The sequence below is a fragment of the Meriones unguiculatus genome, chromosome 12 (genome assembly GCF_030254825.1).
Source record: "Meriones unguiculatus strain TT.TT164.6M chromosome 12, Bangor_MerUng_6.1, whole genome shotgun sequence".
Taxonomy (NCBI): domain Eukaryota; kingdom Metazoa; phylum Chordata; class Mammalia; order Rodentia; family Muridae; genus Meriones; species Meriones unguiculatus.
Window position 1 is genome coordinate 65408125 of NC_083360.1, and position 23607 is coordinate 65431731.

The 23607-nt window shown below is 38.9% G+C and overlaps 1 protein-coding gene across 6 annotated transcripts in view; it reads left to right on the forward strand.

The window, feature by feature from the left end:
- Window positions 1–23607, forward strand: part of Adamtsl1 (ADAMTS like 1) — a 904412-nt gene that overhangs the window by 528382 nt on the left and 352423 nt on the right. For all 6 annotated transcript variants that reach the window (XM_060365805.1, XM_060365807.1, XM_060365806.1 and 3 more), the window contains one exon: window positions 9757–9884. In XM_060365805.1, the coding sequence (XP_060221788.1) occupies window positions 9757–9884 (128 nt within the window). The remainder of the gene's footprint in view (window positions 1–9756; window positions 9885–23607) is intronic.

Here is a 23607-nt window from a genome sequence, read left to right on the forward strand (position 1 = left end):
TGCCAGTGCTGCAGAAAATATTTGTGGCTGATTGGACTCACGGTTTGGACAGAGCTTGAGTTAGATTAGATGGAAATGGAAACTGAAACTTCTTCCTGGCTCACCAGGAGCTCAAGAATTCACAAAAAGAGCAGGGGAAGGAATTTCCTTGGAGGGGGAGTTTCCAGTGTGCCTGTTTTGAGTAGTGTGGGGAGGGGTGTGCAAACAGCTCCTCATGCTTTTCTTGGTGCCCTGCCTACATACTGTTGTCCACTGGAGAGTGCTTTCCTTTTCTCAGTATAGGAAGAAACAACAGCAGTAGCAGCAACAGCAGCCTCACTCGTAGGACTCCAGGTAGCTACTGTTTCACACCTGAGATGAAATAGCCTCGAGATGTCCAAATACCCCTACATGAGTTGTAAAGACGATGGGTATGATCACAAACGTAGGAATGATGAATTTTTAAAATGAATTGGTGACCCTGCAGTTTACCTTTGCTCTCTTTTCTTTGTGAAAGCAATGAAATTAATACTGCCCTCAGTCTTATACTTGGTCAGTGTCTGGCTTCAGTACTTGAGCTATAATTGTTATAAAAATGCAAATTATTGTAGAGGACAAACAAAGAAAACCGGGCTGGCTAGGCACGTCTTCTTCAAGTCATCCAGATCATATTATCACATATCTAGATCTACGGTCTATTACATCTACATCTATGGTGTGTTTATATCTGTATCTCTATAGCTAGGTAGCTACGATCTAGATATATAGATAAGATACTACATATGTTTATATATTTATCCTGGTTTTGTAATCTCTATCAGAAAATGCATAATAGTATTTATATTAATGTTCTACTGGTACCACAGTGGAGCATTTGGAATACTTCTATGAACTAAGTCAATGCTTTTAAAGTAACAAGTTGAGAGGGATAAAATATTTTAATTTAAGCCCTCCCGTGATCAGTTGCAAACTTCTTGAATGCTAAGCTTTGTTCATATCAACAGTTATTGATTTTAATTCAGCTGCCTATGACATGGTGTTCTGGTAGTACTTTCCAGAATATGCAGAGGTTCTCAGCTAGGAGAGCTGTAATCCAGCCTTGTCCTTGGATAGAATACAAAAACATTAGCTTACTATAGTTCTGAAATGCAAATCTTACTGAAGCATTTGACATTGAGCAGAGTCAGGTTTTTGTTTCCTAAAAAGAAATGAAACTGTCTCAATTCTGTCTCCAAGTTGTTGTTCCAAGGGTGGGGAAGAAGCTAAGGACAAATAATTTTTGAAAAGTAGAAACAACAGCACTGATTCTTGTCATTTTAGAATGACCTTGTGTACTGGTAGATGCTGTTCAAAGGGGAGTGAGAAGCTGGGAAGTTGTGGCTCACACTTTTATCCCAGCACTCTGAGGAGCTAAGGCAGAAGATTGCCAGCAATTTAAACCAGTCTGGGCTTCTTTGTAAGTTCGAGGATAACCTGGGTTCCAGTTATGTGACATAAACTCTCTAAAAAATGGGGAGGGAGTCAGAGGAAAGAATGGCTCAGATCAGATGCCTCTGGCCCCACGGGGCACCATTACACATACCTATCCACATACAAACACACACCTATACATGATTAAATCTCAAATGATTTTTAAAAATTTAAAGCATTGAGGATTATAAAACCTGCCTCACTGAGTACTAGTGGTGTGTCTTGTGAGGAAGGCAGTGTGTGTGTATCGGTGGCATGAAGGAAGAGAAAAAATGATCAACACCCATATTGCAGAGCTCTAGTAGCAACACTCCCACTTTGCAGATGGAAAAATCTCTGGCTCACAAATGTTATCCCTAGCCCAAGCCAAGCTGATTTGTATCTAGCTAGTGAAGTTGACCTGTCTCCCAAGCTGCCGTTCTTCTTCCCGTACATGATCCAAACTGATCAAACAAGAAAATCCATTTTCTTATTTGTAAAATGAGAGGGAGGTCCGCACAATGGCCTGGCTCATCATGAGGACTAAATACAATAATTTGTGAAAGTCTTGAAGTTCTTCAGAGCTACGTAATACCTCCTAGTGTTTTCCATTGCCACTAGCCATCCAGGCTTGAGTATAAGGTACCCTACCAGGTTGTGAAAAGAATGTGCTTGAATGTGTGCAAAGGTGTATTGAAAGATAGGATAAACTGGTACCCAAAAGTTCATTTGTCCTGGACAGTGTTTATGCCCTATTACAGAACTGGCTTCTCTCCTCAGTAGCCAGGGCAGGCTTCAATGCAGTGGCCCCTGTAAGACTGTGCACTATGTCACTGGCAGTTCATCATATCCCTCAACAATGCAGCTCTGATAAGAACCAGATGATTCTAATTTCCAAAGCAAAGCTAGCAGCAAACCTCGTCTTTGAAGGCACACTCCTCAGTATCCATACGCCATACTCCTTAAGGAAGTACATGCAAAAGCTAATGGACTTTTACAAGAACCCAGTTACTCCTTAATGTCTCTAAGCTCCAAAGGGCAGGAGATCACAGCCCTTACCATGTACCCACTGGCAGCAGAACCTGTATTCCACATTGTTAAAAGAAGCCAAGGATTAGATAAGACTGAGAGAGAACTGATGTGTGTAGAAAAGTTAAAAATTCAGTCTGCAGATTGTTTCCTCAAAGCTCGAGTCACGCATGGATAGCGTTTTTCTGTGGATCATTCTCTACTGTGCATGGTCACACTGGGGAAAACCAGTTCCCTCATCAGAAGAAGTTGTCCCTGTCAGGATTTTGCAATGTGTGACTTCAATTTGTGCAACCGCATGCACAGCTCCAGTTGGCTTGACTTACATGCTGTCTGTCTGGAATAAATAGTAAGAAAACTAGAGGCTCAGGTTCCTTCCTGCTGATATCGCAATTGTAAACAGCAGTCTTTGCTTCATTCTGTAGCCCATTTTGTTGTTTTTGAGGCTCTGCTGATGTCCAATAGCCACTTTGCCTCTAACATAATTTCAGCTGTTATATGACTTCAGTTTTACCAACACCTATGAACCATTTCCTCAGCACCCACTTTCATTTTTCTTTAGTTCTCTACAGTTTGACCTTTTACTACAACATTTGGGAAAAAATGTTTTCCAAATAATCTATACATGCCCGCCTCTAAGCCATTGAAACTTTAGAGAATTTCCTTACTAGTTTGTGCTTCATTCTCCAATACTATAAATCTGATAACCTGTCCAGGTTCCAATGAATTGGATTTCTAGGTTCATGGGTCCTTCTAAGGTTAAGTTTCTACTGGACAATGAAATGCAGGGAAACCACTGCTTGATTTGATCCAAGTACTTGCCTATTGTAGCAGTCTTAGGGCTGTTCACCAGAGACTTTGTTGGCATAATTGGTTCTGGAATTCATCCCGGAATCATCAGATGGAAACCATGTTTAGATAAGCCAGTAGTGGCAAGAAAATGACACCATTTGAATTAACGAAAGTTCTGCTATTCACAGAAGATATGTAATGATCTTCCACCTCAGCTTGTTATATTTTTATGAGCTTGGTATATTTTTATGCTTTAGACTTGTTGACTGGCCTGGAGCAGTGGATCAATGATATTGGGTGATTGGTTGTTGAGTTTTCCAATGAAAAAGCATATGCTTCATCAACCATTTCATTTAAAAGTCAGTACATGGCACTGAAAACCTAGAAATGACATTTTCTTTTTTTTAATTTTTAATTTTTTGTCTTTTTTATTTTTTATATTAATCAAAGGTTATTTATTTTGTGTCCCAGCCATAGCCCCCTCCTTCATTCCCTCCCAATCCCACCATCCCTCTCTCATCTCCTCCCTGCCCCTTTCCAAGTCCACTGATAGGGGAGGACCTCCTCCCCTCCCATCCATCTGACCCTAGCTTATCAGGTCTCTTCAGGACTGGCTGCAATGTCCTCTTCTGTGGCCTAGCAAGGCTGCTCCTCCCTCAGGGGGAGGGTGTCAAAGAGCCCACCATTGAGTTCATGTAAAAAATAGTCCCTGTTCCCCTTACTAGAGAACCCACTTGGATACTGAGGTACCATGGGCTATATCTGAGCAAGGGTTCTAGGTTATATCCATACATTGTCCTTGGTTGGAGAAACAGTCTCATGAAAGACCCATGCCCTGATATATTTGGTCCTTGTAGAGCTCCTATGAAACAACCCAGATGTCCCTCAGCAGAGGAATGGATACAGAGATTGTGGTACTTTTACACAATGGAATGCTACTCAGCAATTAAAAATGAGGAAATCATGAAATTTGCAGGCAAATGGTGGGACCTAGAAACGATCATCCTGAGTGAGCTATCCCAAAAGCAGAAAGACACACATGGTATATACTCACTTATATAGACCTATAAGATAGGATAAATATACTGAAATCTATACACCTAAAGAAGATAAACAGGAAAGAGGACTCAGGGTAAGATGATCAATCCTCACTTAGAAAGACAAATGGAATGTGCATTGGACATGGGAGAAAACAAGTATCAGGACAGGAGCCTACCACAGAGGGCCTCTGAAAGACTCTGCCTAGCAGTGTATCAAAGCAGATATTAAGACTCATAACCAAATCTTCGGTAGAGTGCAGGGAATCCTATGAAAGAAGGGGGAGTTAGTAAAGACCTGGAGAGGACAGACATGATATTTTCTAATGAGTAATTTTATAAAGATACTCAATTTTATATGATTCTAGAACCATGACTTGGGCCTTCCTTCTCTCATTATTTGCTTGACTTGTCCAATGGTGGGGGGGATCAGATGCCTACTGACCATTCTCATTCATCTAATAACAGAAATAAAACAAACACTCCAACGTCAAGTGAGCTAGTCCCTCTGTTCAACAGCCTTTTCACTTAAAAAATTGTTCTCTCATAGTTTTATGCATACCTATGACATATTTAGGTTATATCCATCTTTTCCTCTACTACCACTTCTTCTCAGGCAGCGCCCCCAAATTCAACTTCGTATCTGTATCATTGTTCGTAGCCACCATGTCCAGTTAGGACTACCCTTACACACAGGAGTGTAGAGCAGCCGCCTCTGAAACGTTGGTCATCTACAAAAAGTCACACTGATGAAAAGGAAATGAGTCTCACCTTCCCCCCCAAGTAGCCATCAGCTGTCACTGTCTCCTCACCAGTGATCCCACCCCTCTAGAGGAGGCACAATTGACTGGCTTTATTTTGTGAAGGTCTTAGGCTGGCTCTACTCTTGTCAGAGGTCTATGAGCGCAGAGGTCCTGCATTACCCAGGAAACATTATTTTGCAGCCATCTTCCCCAACCAGTGGCTCTAAAATCTTTCTGCTTTCTCTGTGTTAACCACTATCAGCTCTACAGGAAAGCTCAGGTGGTGGGGGCTAACAGTTGCACTAGTCTGGTGATATGGGCGATCTTTTGGCTGGTCGTGGTAATTTTCCTACTGGTTAAACATTGACTTAATGACAATTTCATGCTTGTTTCCTCTGTCGCTGATGTTGCTAGTTAAGGCCATTGTCCCATTGTTACTGGTTTTTTTTTATTCTGCTTTCAGAGACAATCTCATGACCACTGTGTTTAATAGTGTGCATGACTATTTGAAACACTAAAATTAAAGCTTTACATGGATATTGTAAGAATCAAATTGGAACACACTGGCTCTATAGAAGTCTAGATTTTTGGTTTCAGATGCATCCAGCATTGCTTTATAACTACCTGATACCTACCATTATTTTTTCAATGAGCTTCAGTTTTCCATAAATATATAACTCATATTTTACACACTTAAAACAATACTGTTGAGTGGTTAACTCAGGGCGAGTCACAAAACAAAGCATTAAACTACAAAATAGGTACCTGTTGGCAGAAGCACAGAGCAAATAGGCCTCCATGAAAGGACAAGGCCAGGGTCTGTAGCAGGATCTACAGCTTGAGCTCATATTAAAAATTGGTGGGTTTTTTTTTCCCTCTGAAGCACAATCTAGAACCATCTCCTCCCTCCTATCAATATTTTAGTGTCAGCAAGGAGAAATCCCTTGTTCTGCACATCCATTTGAACCAAACTGAACCGGAAAGGCCAGCCAGCAGGCCCTTTTCCAACAATAGAGTTACTCCAAAATAAGGCAGAGATTTTAGAATTTTGCAATTTGGATCATTGCAAAATGATCATTAACTCATTACTCTTAAGTTAAGCCAGTTTAGAATTGATGGCTCTTCATTTTAGACTTTAATTATGTGCTTTGAGGTTAGTAGTTGTATATATATCCACTTCCATGTGTATTTATGAGAGTGTTTATATGTTTTTTCTGTATATGGTTCCATATTTGTGTGCTACATAATAATTTGATCAACTCAAAACACTAAGCTAAAAAATATGCTGCCAAAAAGTCAAAAGGGCTGCATATTCAAAAGAGAAAAATAAACAAAGCTCAATCGGCCAGACAAAAAAGTTGCTTGTATTGAAGACTGCCTTAAGAACCGCAATAAACAAATATTCTGGATTTTAAATGATCTTAAGATCATTTAAGAAATCTTTTAAGAAACTGCTCAAATGTTGTTTCTGGTTGCAGATGTAGAACTCTGGCACAGTCAAAGAGGAGGAAAATCACTTTCTCTAACATTAAACACAAACACAGTTGGAATAAACTGTGTTTATCCTACTTACTAAAAGAGAACTTGGAATTTCTTCTACTCTGAAAAGTAGATCTGGACCTCATCTCTAAACCAGCACAAGATCTCTTTCAGAGAAATGTGGGTACTCACTGTATTTAATTGTGATGACCCTTGTAACTTGAAATCTGGCAATAATATAGTCAGGGAAATCTGACTGTAGAGCCTTCCAGTGTTGCCTTTGACAAGTCACATGAAATAGCAATGGCAGAGCCGAGCATCCATTTAAGGCAGTGGTTCTCAACCTGTGGATTGCGACCCCTTTGACAAATTTCTATCTCCAAGAACATTGCATTGCAGCTCATAACAGTAGCAAAATTACAGTTATGAAGTAGCAACAAAAATAATTATGGTTGGGGTTCACTAAAACATGAAGAACATATTAAAGGGTTGCAGCATTAGGAGAGTTGAGAACCAGTGATTTATTTAAAACACACACATACTCACACACACACACACACACACACAAAACATTCCATCATTCTCTAAGTGTGTTCCTCAGAGAGGGACACTCCATTGAATATTTTGGCCTCACCTCATATGGAAAAAGTTCACATTAAAATGCTACAAATAAATTTTTTTTTTGCCTTTTTAGTGTCACATTTGGATCTCATCAAAGTTGTCACACTCATTTGACTCACTTCACTCACTTTGTGAATCACAGTATTTGTATACTGCCTCCGTTTCGGTCACACTGCATCTGAGTAAGATAAGGAAAATGACATCACAAAAACATATATTTGTTACAGAAATAGTTCCTCAATAGATCCCTGTACTTCTCTCTACAGGGCCCCCCAGTGATCCTCTTGAACTGGAGATGAAACTTAGCACCTTGCACATGCTGTGCAAGTACCCTGTGGCTGACTGAGCTGTAGCCCCGGCCTTCATTTTACTTGGCTTCAAGACAGGGTCTTTCTGAGTCACTCTGGCAGCTTTGCACTCTCTATAACTGAGGCCAGGCCTGAACTTTTGATCTTCCAAACTCAGGCTCTTAAAAATCTGGGGTTCCAGGTCTGTGCAGTCAAGACTGACTCAACAATCCTATCATCTGCTCACAGAGGGCAAAACAAAGTGTGTTCCAAAATACCTGATGATTTTTGGCAAAGTAAAGAAATTACTTTGGTGTGACATGCGTATGTGAACTCCTTTCTCACTAGCTAATATAGGGACTCTGAGCGCCCCTTAGCGCACTCATGGGGCTTTGGACTTCACTTCTTCAGGTAGGACACAGGCTATGAGGATGCTGACGATGTTCTGTTACCTGTGCTTTGTGCCTCCAACTTCTGGCAGCTTATTAGAGATGCAGTAATGCAGGTAGTTTTAGGACACTACTGTGAGAAGTCAGGGATTGCAGGGAAATACCCGAAGAGTATAGGGCCTCGACTACATTCGACAGAAACAACTATCATGTATTTTCCAACTACCTTACAAGCATATCTCTTGTACCTTACCATGCCCGCTGTGATGATAGATGGTGTGAATAAGAAGCAAATAACATTAAATAAGACTAGGAAAAAGGCTTTAAATGATTTTTTTTTATTTTGGTCTTACATGATTTTTAAAAATATTTGTTGTGATAAAAAGTACTTAAAATTGACCACTTCAACCACTTTTAGGTACACACAACTTAGTGGCATCAAGAATACTCACTCACATTTTCGTGCATCAACCACCACCATCCATCTGAGGAAGATTTTACCATTCTGAATGGAAAATCTAAACCAATGAACACCAGTTCCTTAGGCCTTTTGTCTTAGTCCTTAATAACCACCTTCTATTTTCTGTGTCTAGAATATGGCCACCTAAGGTACTGTGCAGTTGGAATCACTCATGCAAGGTACCTTAGGCAGCCATATTCTAGTCATACTCAGTGTATGTCCTTTGCACCTAGCTTATCTTATTTAGAATAGTGTCTTCAAGGCTCACCCATGTTGTTACACGGGTCACAGTTTCCTTTTAAGGCTGAGTAACATCTCATTGCATGCTTGTTCTACATTTTATTTGCATCCATCTATGCATAGACATTGAGTTGTTCCTACTTTGACTTCTCTGCGAATTGGCTTTTAATCCCCTAAGTGAGTCATTAATGTGATGTCTTTTCTGTATTCACTTTTCTTAGGATAAGAAAACAACCACAAAGGGTCTATGTAGAAGTTTCTGTAGCCAGGAGGGCCTGGAACCAGGATATTCTGCTGAGTTGATGTGCTGAGTGGAGCATATCTTTGGCTTACAACCTTACACATCCTTGCTCCCCTTTCAGTGACTTAGGATTTAAGTTAGGTATGTGTCGGTTAAAACCCTATTCACATTGCTGCAGAATATAGAATTAATGCTTTACTCCAGCACTAAAGGTCAATTTAAAATTATTCGGCTAATCACCTAGGTAGGGTGTGTGTGTGTGTGTGTGTGTGTGTGTGTGTGTGTGTGTGTGTGTGTGTTATGGCATGGCTATAATGTTATCTCCATTTGGTAGAAAGAGACTAGGGGGTTATAAGATATTTGATTAAAAGCCAGTGAAACATAGAATCTACATCCAAATTCATAGTTTCTAACGGTGCCACTTTTGCTGTTAGCTAAAGCCCAAACATTACCTGTGAAGACTGTGAAGTCCAACACAGAGACCAGAATATTACAGCAGTTACCTTTACAGCTGATGCCCTGTTTGTTTCCTAGAAAATTTTTAAATAGCAAACCAATCCATTTACCTGGAGGAAATCTCTGCCTGACTAAGATCATTTCATATAATTGTTCCGATGTTGGTTGTGTACGCCACGGTCGGGTTTGGGAAGCTGTGTTGCTGGGTGCATGCCTAACCTTCAAGAGCCGCAGTTCCCTGCAGGAAGGAGAGGACGGGGATCCAGGGCAAGGTGACATCAGTACAGTCTGTCTGTCTCTCGTTTAGATACCTCTGTTCATGCCTTTATTTTCCAACTGGCCTCTTAGGACGATCTTTATCTTAGGTCATTGCCATTATAGTTAAACTCAAATATCCCTCTAGTCAAATAGACATGCATTACTAAAGTGAAAGAATTGGGTGCAGGCTCTCATTTCACGTGTGGCCGTCATGGACAGACAGGCATCCAGAGTTAGGATGAGTGTTCAGGTTAGGAAGGGACCATGATGCTAACCAGTCCTCTCATTCCTTGCAGAGTTCCAGGACCGTGCGCTCAGAGGAGGACCGCGAAGGCCTCTGGGATGCCTGGGGCCCTTGGAGTGAGTGCTCCCGGACCTGTGGTGGAGGTGCCTCCTACTCCCTGAGACGCTGCCTGAGCAGCAAGTAAGTCCTGTTCCTCTAGGGACTTCCAGAGTCAGAGGTAGCTACCCTGAAGCAGGGTTTTGTAGGTAGGGTTACGCAAACCATTGTGTTACTCTTAAAGTAATTGAAGGGAAGGGAAAGAAAAGGAAGACACAACAAATTAAGCTTTACAGGTATTTGGATTGTTAAGGTCATCTCTAACTACGTATTTAAATAGTGTTATGTAACAAACAACAGAGAAGTCATATTACTTCTCAGGAAAATTAAGTTGTTTATGTTACTTCTGGAAGAACAGTTTATTATTTGAAATGGTTTTGGACTCATTAATGAAGACATGGAACTCTTTGTAGAATGTATGAGTTATGGTGCTAATAATAGCATCAACATTCCATTGTTACCAGAGAGTTTGCAAATGAGTGATATGTTGGCTTTGTTTTTAGAGCCTTTCTAGTAACCAGATATTCCTTAAAGCTGTTAAGTTCAATAGATGATGGATTTTAATATAAGAAGGTTTGGAAAGATAGAAATTTCAATAGAAGCTGTGGCATGGCTGGAAAGAGAGATAACCCAGATATAGAAGTTGCTAGCGTCTTCTGGGCAGAATGGAAAATGCCTGGGGCCTTAGAATGGAAAGTTTTTACTAAGAGTAATAATAATTCAAAGCTGCTTTCTGAGCTGTGTGGTCTATGACTAGATTTGTCTCCAAACTATAAAATATAAAGTACCATGGCAATATTTTTTAATGAAAGATTTTATTTGACAGTGAAAAGTGTTAAAGGCAGCATGAAGAAGGAACATTTAGTCAAAGTCACTATGCAGTATAAAGTGTGAAGCAGAAGAATCCATGTATACACTGATTCTCTGACACATTTTAAAGTCTTAACTAAAAAGTTTCATACAAGTGTATATTGTATGTTGAGGACAGTCCCTCCATAGCACCCTACTTTCCCTTTTGGCCCCTTTCACTCTTATAATTGCCCTTTTTGGAACTTTGACAGATTTACTCTTATTTTTACATCATATATATATTAATATATATATAATATATATTGTACTGGGATGTATGCAGTATTTTCTGATAGCTGTCATCCAACTCTCTCCAGTTTGTTCCCTGGACTCTTAGCTGATCATGTCTGCATATTATATATATATATATATATATATATATATATATATACATATATATATCATATGATATCATATATATATGATATAAAAAGAGAGAGAGTTTATGTATTTGTATAAAACATGAGAATCACAAGTGAGATAAAAATAAACACTATTTCTTTTAAGACTAATAGGATTAAGCCTAGTTATATACATTTTCCTGCAAAAGACATAACTGTTCTTTTTAGCTGTAAAATTGCATTATACATGTTCTGTATCTGTATCTGTATCTCTATGTTGGGCACTGAGGATGGTTTCATGATTTAGTGGCGAGTGCTGCAATAAACTTTGATGTGCATGTGTCTCTGTGATATGTTCACTTGAACTCCTTGGGTAAATACTCGGGAGTAGTGTAACTATTTTTTTTCTTGTCTTATAATTCCCATCTAAGACTTTAATTATTACCTTTTTTAAGAGTGGAGGAAGTAGGCATGCTTGTCTTGAATTTAGTGGGAGTGCTTGAGTTTTTCCTAATTCGGTTTAGTGTTGGAGACAGGCTTATGATGGAGAACCTTTGCTGTGTGAGGGAAGTTGCTCAGCCTCCTCAAGGCTTTCTCATGAGGGGAGACTGGGTTATGTCAGAAGCCCTTTCCACATTTATTAAGATGATCCTGTGATTTCTGTGATTATCTCACACTTATGTGAGATAATTTATTGACTTACACATGTTTTGACATGCTTCCATCTCCGAATGAAGGCAACTTAATCAAGGTGAACAGTCTTTTAAATATAATCATGGATTCTCTTTGCAAATGAGACAGACACTTTAGCCTGTACCTTTCTTTTCTGTTGTAGCGTTTTTGGTTATAGTTTCTGGATAATACTGGCTTCATCAAACAAGGGATTGATAACCTCCCTTCCTTTTCTGTTCTGTGGAGTAATTTCATAAGCAATGCTTTTAGCTCTTACTTTTCAATTTTTTTTCTTTTTAGATAACAACCCTACCATAAGTTGCAAAGGATCTATATTCTGAATACTCCAGAACTTTCCTGAGTCTTTCTGTTGCGAGTTACAACACTCTAAAGACCTTCCATCTCCTATGCCAGTAGACAAACTCTTTTCTTCTATAGTGTAATCATTTCCTAATTGTGCTTACAATTTCATCACCCATATTTGCATTATTTTAGTTGATTGATCTCTTAATTATCTTTATCTTGTTTTAGGTCTTCTTGTGTCTTCAAGGATATTAGAAATAGGTTTTAAAACACAACTTCTTTCTGCAATATCTTTTCTTCCTCCTAGGTACCTTCATTTGCTATTTTTTTGTTTTTGTTTTTGTTTTTTTTTCAGGAGGGATGAACCGTGGGTCCCACATGCTAGGCAAGTGCTCTCCCAACTGGGATACACCCTAACTCTCTAGTGCCCATTGATCTCTGACAGTCCATTCATTAGGGGGAAGCAGGTCCTCTGAGGGGAGTTTTGATGTTGTGACAGTGCTAAAGAGACATGGTTAGGCTTGGTCCTTTGCTGGATATATGAGCAGGCTGTTCAGTCACAGTTGGTGAGACAAGTAGGAACACTCTCTAGGTTTGGATGGTTTTTAGCCAAGAGATAACTTTTATCATTACTTTAATCATATATCTTGCTATAAATCTATTTTGCTTTTTTTCTCATCCTGGCTTAATTTTAGTAGGTCATATGAATCTAGAAATTCACATACCTTGTTTAGGTTTTCAAAATTAAGGAAGTAGTTTTAAGGTGTGTCCTAAGGGTTTTCTGAATGTGTTGTAGTGAATTAGTTTTTACATCTGATTGTATTAATTTGGATACTTTCTCTCTTTGTTAGTTTGGCTACAGACACATCGCTCATGTTTGTCTTTTCAAAGAACCCACTCTTTGTTTCATTGTGTATTACTGTTATGGTTTCTATTTCAATAATTTCCACCCTAATTTTTTTTAATTTTTATTTTTTATTAAATAGAGTTTATTCACTTTGGATCTCCTCTGTAGCTACCTCCCTCCTCCTCTCCAAATCTTACCCACTCTCCCCCTTCTCCACGCATGCCCCTCCCCTAGTCCACTGATAGGGGAGGTCTTCCTCCCCTTCCTTCTGATCTTAGTCTATCAGATCTCATCAGGAGTGGCTGCATTGTCTTCTTCTGTGGACTGGTAAGGCTGCTCCCCTCTCTGGAGGAGGTGATCAAAGAACAGGCCATTCCGTCCCTGTTTCCCTTACTAGGGTACCTGCTTGGAGACTGAGCTGCCATGGGCCACATCTGTGCAGGGGTTCTAGGTTATCTCTATGCATGGTCCTTGGTTGATTATCAGTCTCAGAAAAGACCCCTGGGCCCAGATTTATTTTCTGTTGCTCTCTTTGTGGAGCTCCTGTCCCCTCCAGGTCTTTCTATCTCCCCCTTCTTTTATAGGATCCCTTAAACCCTGCCCAAAGTTTGGCTATGGGCCTCAGCATATGTTTTGATACCCTGCAGGGTAGAGCCTTTCAGAGTTCTTATGGTGTATCTTTGATTCAAGAAATTTGTTGATAACCTTTTGATTTACTGGGACATTACATTCACACACTATTACTACTGTCTTGGAGTGAATTTATGACTTTTCATAGAATTGTGTTTTGTGAAATTTGGTGTACCCATGTTCAGCACACACACACACACACACATACACACACACACACACATCTAAAATTATATAATCATCTCGGTCAGTATGAAGTGACATTTTTTATGACAAGTTGTGAGGTTGAAGCTTCTTTTTTTTTTTTTCAGATATAAGAGGTTCTTGTTTCCTAGTTCCATTAATTTGGAACTCCTTTTCTGTCTTTTCACCCTAAAGTTGCATGTGCCTTTGATGATGAGGTATGTTTCTAGGAGGCAACAAACAGGTTGGTTAGTTGGTTAATCTTTAGTGTGTTTTGACTGTGGATCTGATATCATTAGTATTCAGTTATTTTAAAGTATATCTCAATTCCTGTCCAAATTTGACACAACAGTGTTTGTTTTATATTATTATATCTTATTATTCTCTCCTAGAAGCCTACTTCTAATGAAAGATAGAAAAAGAGTAAATCCAGATGGTAGAATAGGGGATGGGAGGAGGAACTGAGAGGAATAGAGGGAGAAAAAAACATAATCAGAGTATATTATGTGAGAAAAGAATCTAGTTAAAATTAAGGGAAAAATATTAATAATAATAAATAAAAAATAAAAGCAAGGCATCTAGAGCCAAAAAAGAAAAAACAATACATTTAATAATATTGTGAATATTTACCCATGACCATGACATCCTTCTCTCATATTTAAGTTTTCATATTTCTCAGTAATATTTTTAATTTTTAGTAATTGTCATGTATATCATATGTTAATTGATGATGGGTTGGGTTTTTTTGTAGTAAATGTTATTTTAGTTTTTATTCCCTAAGTAATATTAAAACATACATATATGGGAATACAAGCATATGGAAACATTTATTTTATATCATATCAAATTTTTCTGAAGCGAATTATTAATGTTGGTAGATTTTTGTATATTCTTTAGGATTCCAGTGTAAAACTCTTGTCTGTTATTTGAAAACTATAGAACAAAGTTTCTTTTCTCTTGTGCCTTTGTGTCTTTCTTTGATCTTATTTCGCCTGCTGGACATTATGGTACAATGTTGGGCATCATTTTTTTTTCATTTTTCAGCTTCTGGAAGAAAGTGTTAAGTATTTCATGATGTGGTATGAAGTGAACAGTTTGTATTTTCTTAGCTGGCCTTTCTGTGATTGACAAATTCACCTCCAAAATTTGCTGTCTTTTCAGGAATAAATGTCAAATTCTCTCACTAAACAAAAAGAGGAAAAAGAAAGATAAGATTTTTTTATTTTATTTTATTTTTTAATTTTTCATCAATTACACTTTATTCATTCTGCATCCCCCCATAAGCCCCTCCCTCCTCCCCTCCCAATCCCACCCTCCCTCCTCCCTCTGCTTGCATGCCACTCCCCAAGTCCACTGATAGGGGAGGTTCTCCTCTCCTTTCTGATCTTAGTCTATCAGTTCACATCAAAAGTGGCTGCATTGTCCTCTACTATGGCCTGGTAAGGCTGTTCCCCCCCAGGGGGAGGTGATCAAAGAGCATGCCAATCAGATTATGTCAGAGGCAGTCCCTCTTCACATTACTATGTAACCCAGTTGGACTCTGAACTACTCTGGGCTACATCTGTGCAGGGGTTCTGGGTTATCTCTATGAATAGTCCTTGGTTGGAGTATGAGTCTCTGGGAAGTTCCCTGTGTTCAAATTTTCTGGTTCTGTTGCTCTCCTTGTGGAGACCCTGTCCTCTCCAGCTCTTACTATTTCCCAGTTCTTACATAAAATTTCCTTCACTCTGCCCAACAGTTGACCATCAGGCTCAGCATCTGCATTGATAGTCTGCAGGGCAGAGGCTTTCAGAGGCCCTCTGTGGTAGGTTCCTAGGTTGTTTCCTGTTTTCTTCTTCTTCTGATGTCCCTCCTCTTTGCCTTTCCGGATGGGGATTGGACATTTTAGTTAGGGTCCTCTCTCTTGCTTAGTTTCTTTAGATGCACAGGTTTTAGTGGGTTTGTCCTATGTTGTATGTCTATATGAGTGAGTATATACCATGTGTGTCTTTTTGCTTCTGGGACAACTCACTCAGGATGATCGAAAGATAAGATTTTTAATACCTGCCTTTGTGTGTGACAGTGTTTCTTTCTTCCTTACAGATTTCCATATACATTCTCTGTTCTGTAGAGTGTTTTAGTTATAACATGATGACGTGGGGGTGGGTTCTGCTCTTGTCTCTTTGGTGCTTTAAACACCCCTGAACCTAAATCAGCCTCTCTTTCTATAGAATTGGCATTCAAGGCCCTCTAAACCAACTGCACAAAGCTCATCTGAACTCACAAAAACTAAGGCAGCATGCAGAGTGCCTTCACAGGTCTGCACACAGGTCCTCTGTGTCTGTTCTAGAATCTTGTACCTTTTCATGGGGCTCTTTTCCTCCTCTTAGTTTGCCTTGTCCAAATTCTACGTGGTAGTTTTTGTTTCCTCTTACTATGTTTTATTTTTTTGTGTTTTTTTGGCATCTCTTAGAAACCTGTTCTTTTCCAAGGGGAGATAGAAAGGGAGTAGATCTGGAGGAAAGGGGAAGTGGAGGGGGGGAACTTGGATAAGTAGAGAGGGGGGAGGGGAAATTGTAATTAGAATATGTTTTATGAGAAAATCCATTTTCAATAGAAGGGAAAATATGAAATGCTTTCTATGGTTTTAACATGAAATTTCTCCTTCTGTGCCTGTGGTTTATAGATTTGATCCTTTCATAGTTACTTATAGGTTTTATGTGTTCTATCATACATTTAAATGTATTTATCTTTATCAATGTCTCTGAGTTTCTCAATTTTTCTACCTTGTTTTTAATTATTGATATTCTGTCTGTTCCTTGACCTATTCTGTTACCCATGGAGCTTTTTTGTTTGTTTGTTTGATGCAGTGAATTTCCATTTTCAGTGTACTTTTCTTCAGCATGTCACATTACCAAATTTCACTTTCATAGCTTGTACTGACCTCCTGTCTTCACCCAGATGTTTGTTTGTGTTCTTTGATAATTTGTGTTCTCTTTGATTTCTCCTAACATATTTACAACCACTCTTTTGAATTCTTTGTGACTTTTCCCAATTTACTCCCATTGGAACCCTTAATGTAGAGTTGGTGATTTTTGGAGGAGTCAGATAATCATTGTTGTTTGTGTTTCTTGTGATTTTGCATTGAGGAGGTTATTGGTTATTGGTTTTTCAGTCATGTTTGTTTTCTGTCTAAAATGTCTGCAGTGGTAAAGAGGGATGAGGTTGTAGCAGAGTTAAGATATTTTCCTGTGCTAGACTGGTATTCAGGGCACCAGGCTTATTCCCCAGATCTCCTTTGAGAACAGAATACTTCTGTAAAGTTACTATCAAGGGGTAGGTTCATACAGAACAGTAATAGTCAAATAAAAAGCCATAACCGTTTATGCACCAATCACTTCATGAAGTAAATATACACCGATAGTCCTATGTATGCTAATGTATTAGTTGCCATGTGTAAGAGTAGAAATGATAAAAACAGTGGACTAAGATTAGTGATTTGTATTAGGTGTATAGGAACAAGAGAAGAGAAGGAAAGTATGCATAGATGTGAGGACAGAAGGAATGGGAGGGAATGAGGCCAGGGGTGAAGAAAGTGAAAAGGAAAGGAAAGGCATGCAGTCAGATAACCTAAAACAATAATGCAATCTGAACTGTCAGGATGCTAAGATGCAGTAATTCCATAAACCAGACTAGGCTATGTCATTTAGGAAAGCTTATGTAAAGGAAATAGAACAAGGAAAGAATTGGGGTGGGGTGGGGAAAGATCAGAGAGAGAACAAGAGCCGGGCAAGACAGAGCTGGCCTGGTAAATTCATATTGGGTACTAAGTAAAGAAGGATTAAGTGTGAGCCTGGCTGCATGGGAGATAAGTGTGGATGCAGTCTGGCCTAATTCTGCTTCCAGTCTCTGGGTATTCTCTCCTGGGTTGCCAGGTGCGTGTTGTACCTCTCAGCCATCCTTCTGTGTGTCTCTGATACTGGTCAAGCCTCATAGGCCTAGTTGCCTAATTGTCAACCAGGCTGACCTTTGGGAAATTAGACTACAGATATTGAGACTACAGATATCGGTTGGGTTGCAAATGTTGACCCGGCCCCTTGCTAGTCTTCATCATGTCTCCCAGAGCAGATGAACCCCCAGTCCCTGTTCCCTGAAGACTCCAGCATCAATAAAACTTCTACTCTACTGAAACCCACACAGTGCTAACAGAGAGTTTCCTCCTTGGCCGCCGGAGGTGTTCTGCTGGCTGGCTCTCAGGGTGTAGGCCTGTGACACTTCTTCGGAGTTCCCTGTGAGTGTGGTTTCCAGAGGGTCTCAGGCAACCAAGTGGCTGACTCAACAGGGGTCTATTTTATGTGGCATCCAGTGGCTGCTCTACCCTAGTGCCAAGTGCCAAGAGAAAGGGTTTCCCTGGTGTTTTCTCCCCCGCCCCCGCCAGTGGTTCTGGGTATCTTTCGCTTGGGTCTCTTTCTTTTCTTTTTCTGCCCTTTAAAATCTTAATGAAAGTACAGCGCTGATTTCTGAGTCCCTCTGTTCCTTCTCCCTCAGAGCAAGGGGCTCCTCAAACTGAGCCAATCCTCCAGTCACACCCGACATACCCCCTTTGTAAAACTTCCCTTTTGTACAGGCTATTGTAGTTGGATGTATTTGGTATTTTCTGACAGCTGTCATCCAGCTTTCCTCAGTTTGTTCCCTGGACGCTTAGCTGATCATGCCTGCATGTTGTCAGCCGTCTTATGACTCCTCTCCTTCATATTTCATAAACACACAGCAAAAGTAGTGAGATGCAAGTTGGAGAAAGTGTCGGCAGTGGGAAACTCTTGAAATCAGAGTGTGAGTCGAATTCATCTGTTTGCTCACATGGGGTTTTAACAGCATGTAAGAGATACTAAGAGCTGAATCTTGAGATCCAGCAAAGGGAACAATTTCGGCTCCTAACTGGTTTTCACTGAAAGTGCCATACACTGCAAAACATGACCAGGAGGCATATTTTGCAAACTGTAAAGCCAATCCTGACATTTGTCCACTCTGGCAATTGACAGCTTCATTGGACTGCCTCCATTGGCAAGGCCATCTTCTTTTGGTTCCAGCTGCCTGTCAACTGGAACCTGAAAGGACAGAATGGAGTTTATTCCAACTTGTGATTCACCTGTTTCATTAACCTTAAACATAAAAAGCTTACCAAATGTGTAATACATGATGCTACATGCAGATAATATAACAGATAGCAATCTGACATCGGTAACAGCAAAATATACAAATTTAGAATGTGCCTACTTTGTAGTTTTTTTTTTTTTCAAATTAGCATCTTTGAGTATTCAATGAGAATGAGCCAAAACACGGAACTCCCAAAACTGAAAGGTGTGAGAAGCTTTCCTATTGCCCCAGCAGTATGAATGTTACATTGCGTTAGAAATGTTAAATGAGTGAGATTGAAAAGAAATGGTGGGATATGTCTAAATCACAAGTTAGATTCTATCACTCAGCAAATAGTCAAGTAATGAGGGCAGGGGCAATTCAACCATACAAGTTTACCAGTGATCACAGGGTAAGTTTAGGTTAAACTGCTTAGATTCTGGTCCTCTTGATAGAAGCAACATAGCGGTTGATTCAGCTATTCAATCTGTGGTTAAAGATAGCTTTCTGGGAAGAGCATCCCACAGTGGGACCTTACTAGCCTATTATGCCCTGGTGGCACAAATTGGCTCACTGCAGATTTTACAGAGAGGGAAACCAAAGGCGAATTGATTCTTTGAATCTTTCAGGCCTGGCCATACAATCTCTTAGGTCTTTTTTAAGTGTGAATTTTCTAGCTCTATCAATAATAATTACCCTACCTCCACCTTGATAAAACTATAAATGGAGTTAGATTTCCCAGATGTTATGGAATAGATGGCCACCTCTCAGTTTCTGGAGTTAAATATGACCTCTCACAGACTGAAAGTTTGCTAGAAAGCCTTCTTTAACCTCTGTGGAGAATATACCAAGTGTTCATTTGATGAGTATGTGGAAAAGGAACTCAGTGAAGGCCGGGAAGCATAACAATAAAGCCTTCAACCAACTATTGGTGCTTTAGTGCAGAAAAAGCCAGGCACTGGAAGACACTGACTGAAAACAATCCTTTCCCGATTTCTCCCTGTTCTTATTCTAGACAGGGATGCATTTGCCTAACACAGTTTTGGAGCACTCACAGTTACTTCTACTCATGACCCTCATTTCACCCTCTGACCTTTACTGATTTCTGTAAGATTAGATACAGTTTCACTGAGTAACTCAGATAATGTGGCTATTGCTTATCTTACATCACCAAGTGAAATATAATATTTGTTATTATTTTTCACTTGTTCTTGTGGTGGTACTTTATTTTATTTTATTTCCAGTAAATTAAGCAATTAGCCAACTACCTTAAAAAAAACCTGCTTTTTTCTCTCTCCAGTTCTTCACCCTTCTCATAAACTATGCCAAAATGTTTATGGTGAATTCATCTTCCTACTTTCTCTTTTAAATTTGATAGTCCATATCCATCTCTGAGGGCTCTAGATTTGTCTTCAGGCAGTTCACTGCACTTTGCCCATAAGGAGTTCCAGATGCCTAAGGCATTTAATACTGTGAGTAGCATCATCTGTACCACTGTGTTAGGTCCATGCCAAGTCCGAGGTCAAGAGGGGAATTGCAGCTCCTTTGAGATGGTAATGGGTCAAATAGCCGAATGTTCTTAAGAACAAAGTTAACCTTTGGGAAATGAGTTTAAAAAGATGTAAGCATCTTTTGAGAGATTTTTTTATTTTCTGAAAACTCAAATTAACCTAACAAATTGATTAATCTAAGGATGAATAGGTTAACGATATATATTTATTGGTGCATTGAAAGTATGAATATTCATTAAATTCTGATTGAATAATGGACTTAAGTGAGACAGACAGATTGCTAGCTAGATAGATGAAGATAGAGAAATAGATTATAGATAGAAAAATACCTACTTATAAAGAATGATAGCCCTTTTCAAAAGTTAATACATTTTGAATTGAATGTTTGAGTTGGACAAAATTATCAGATGAACAAGAGATAAAAATCATCACCACATTATGGGGAGTGCCTAAAATGATAAGATTATTGTATTATTCCAAAAAGATGTGCTGCCAGAATGATGTCAACATAAACATAGAAAAATTAAGATAAATAGCTCCAAGAAATCTTACTCCATAGGAATGGAGAATATTATTTCAAACCCATTTTTATAGTAATTATGTAGGAAAAGTAAGCTACATTCTTTGAATTTGTAAACAGATTTTCTTCCATGAAAATATATATACTTACGTAAATTTAGAATTTAGTTGGTGACCAGTTTCTATACCAAATAGTATACCAAAAGGAAAAAAATCACCAATAAGAATTGGCTTCTTAAATGCATACTCTTTGTCTTGGTCTTCTTTAATGACATCTCATCTTCATCATGACATCCACTGAAGCCTCATGGGACTCGTTTTAAGATTTTAAAGTCTGCAGCTCTAGTGAACTCTGAAGCAATATCTATCTCCCTTTCTTCATCTAATGTCACATGTGGGTTTTTTTTCCTTTTAAAAATGTTTTGGAGTTTGTTAAAATAAAGACATACACATTGAGAGTGGGTATGAATCCATGTGCCATTTAAATAAGGTGGTCTTTGCCTTCTGTGAGCGAGATTGCTCATTTGAGGACATAGGTTAGAGGCTTGAGGTTGTCATCCTCTCACTTTTGTGGTGCATTGCCTAGTCTAGACGTACTTGTAGGACTTCTAATATTCCAGGTCATATATCTTGAACGCATCGTTCCAAGATCTGATCTCCTTTCAGGAAAGGCATGCACAAAGGGTAACGACTGAATGTTGAAGACCAATTTATGGTCTGGTTTATCCCATAAACCGGTTTGTTGGAATAAAAGATGGTTGAGAAATGTGTTTGATTTAAAACCTTTACTTGTTATATTGGGAATCTGTAACTCATAGTTTGCTTTCCCTCCCCCTGAGTATGTAAAAATTCCTTATTTGGTTCGGTAGGCCTTATAAAGTCTTTATTTCCTCTCAATTTTAATTCATCCATCCATAAATATTCATTATGCTCTCACTATGTATCAGGCAATTACTAGGCACAAGTGGAGCTCTAAATGCAGAAGGGAAAGAGTCTTCCCCTAGAAATAAACCAGTTAAGATTTTATCATTGATGTGTACTGATTGCAGCGAAAGTAAAAACATTTCTCCAATTTTCATGAATAGTAAAGTTGATGGTCAGTTGTATTTATGTTTTTGTAACCTCATACAACCTTATTTTCAACACTTTCTACCTTAACTAAGGAATCCTTTTTATTTTCCTGATTATATTATAAGCACTATTCTTATTTTGCCTTTCCAGTGTTTAACACATAGCAGATACTTACGTGTTTCCTGGTTTGCTTATAATCTATATACATGGTATTAAAATGTATATTTATTTCCTTAATATATACTCCAAGAAGAAAGAAGAAAACAATGATGTACTGATAGAAACCTTATACCATACAACCAAGGTCAGTTGAAGCAATCATGTTTTTGCAGAGTGGAGCAGATATTTCAGGCTTGAATCTAGACTGAACTAAGTAAAGTTTTGCGGTTACCCTCCCCCACACCCTCAATACACACACACAGACACCCACACACTACCTTTGGTACTATTATTCCTTTTAATATCACTATTTGCAGATGATATTATAGTATACGTGAGTGACCCCAAAAATTCTACCAGGGAACTCCGACAGCTGATAAACACCTTCAGCAAAGTGGCTGGATACAAAATAAACTCAAAAAAAAAAAATCAGTAGCCCTTCTGTATACAAAAGGCAAAAGGGCTGAGAAAGAAGTTAGGGAAACAACACCCTTCATAATAGCCACAAAAGACATAAAGTACCTTGGTGTGACCCTAACCAAGCAAGTCAAAGACTTGTATGAAAAAAAAATTTTCCAGTCTCTGAAGAAAGAATTAGAAGAAGATATTAGAAGATGTAAAGATCTCCCATGCTCATAGCTTGGCAGGATTAACATAGTGAAAATGGCCATTTTACCAAAAGCAATCTACAGATTCAATGAAATTCCCATCAAATTACCAACACAATTCTTTACAGACCTTGAAAGAAAATTCTCAACTTCATATGGAATAACAAGAAACCCAGAATCACTAAAAACAAACCTGTACAATAAAATATCATCTGGAGCTATCTCCATCCCTGATCTCAAGCTATACTATAGAGCAACAGCAATAAAAAACTGCATGGTACTGGCATAGAAAGAGAATGGTGGATCAATGGAACCAAATAGAAGACCCAGAAATAAATCCATACACATATAGACACCTGATTTTTGACAAAAATGCTGAAACCATACAATGGAAAAAAAGATAGCATCTTCAACAAATGGTGCTGGTCTAACTGGATGTCTACATGTAGAAAAATGTGAATAGATCCATGCTTATTACCCTGCACAAAACTACAGTCCAAGTGGATCAAAGACCTCAACATAAAACCTGACTGACACATTAAATCGGTTAGAAGAAAAAGTGTGGAAGAGCCTTGAACTCATTGGCACAGGAGACAACTCCATGAGCAGAACACCAACAGCACAGGCTCTAAGAGCAACAATCAATAAATGGGAGCTCAAGAAACTGAAAATCTTCTGTAAAGCAAAGGACACTGTCATCAAAACAAAACGACTGCCTACAGATTGTGAAAGGATCTTCACCAACCCTATATCTGACAGAGGCCTAATATCCAGTATATATAAAGAACTCAAGAAGTTAAACAGCAACAAATCAAGTAATCCTATTAAAAAATGGGTAACAGAGCTAAACAGAGAATTCTCAACAGAGGAATATCGAATGGCAGAGAAACACTTAAAGAAATGTTCAACATCCTTAGTCATCAGGGAAATGCAAATCAAAATGACCCTGAGAGTTCACCTTACACATATCAGAAGGGCTAAGATGAATACTCAAGTGAC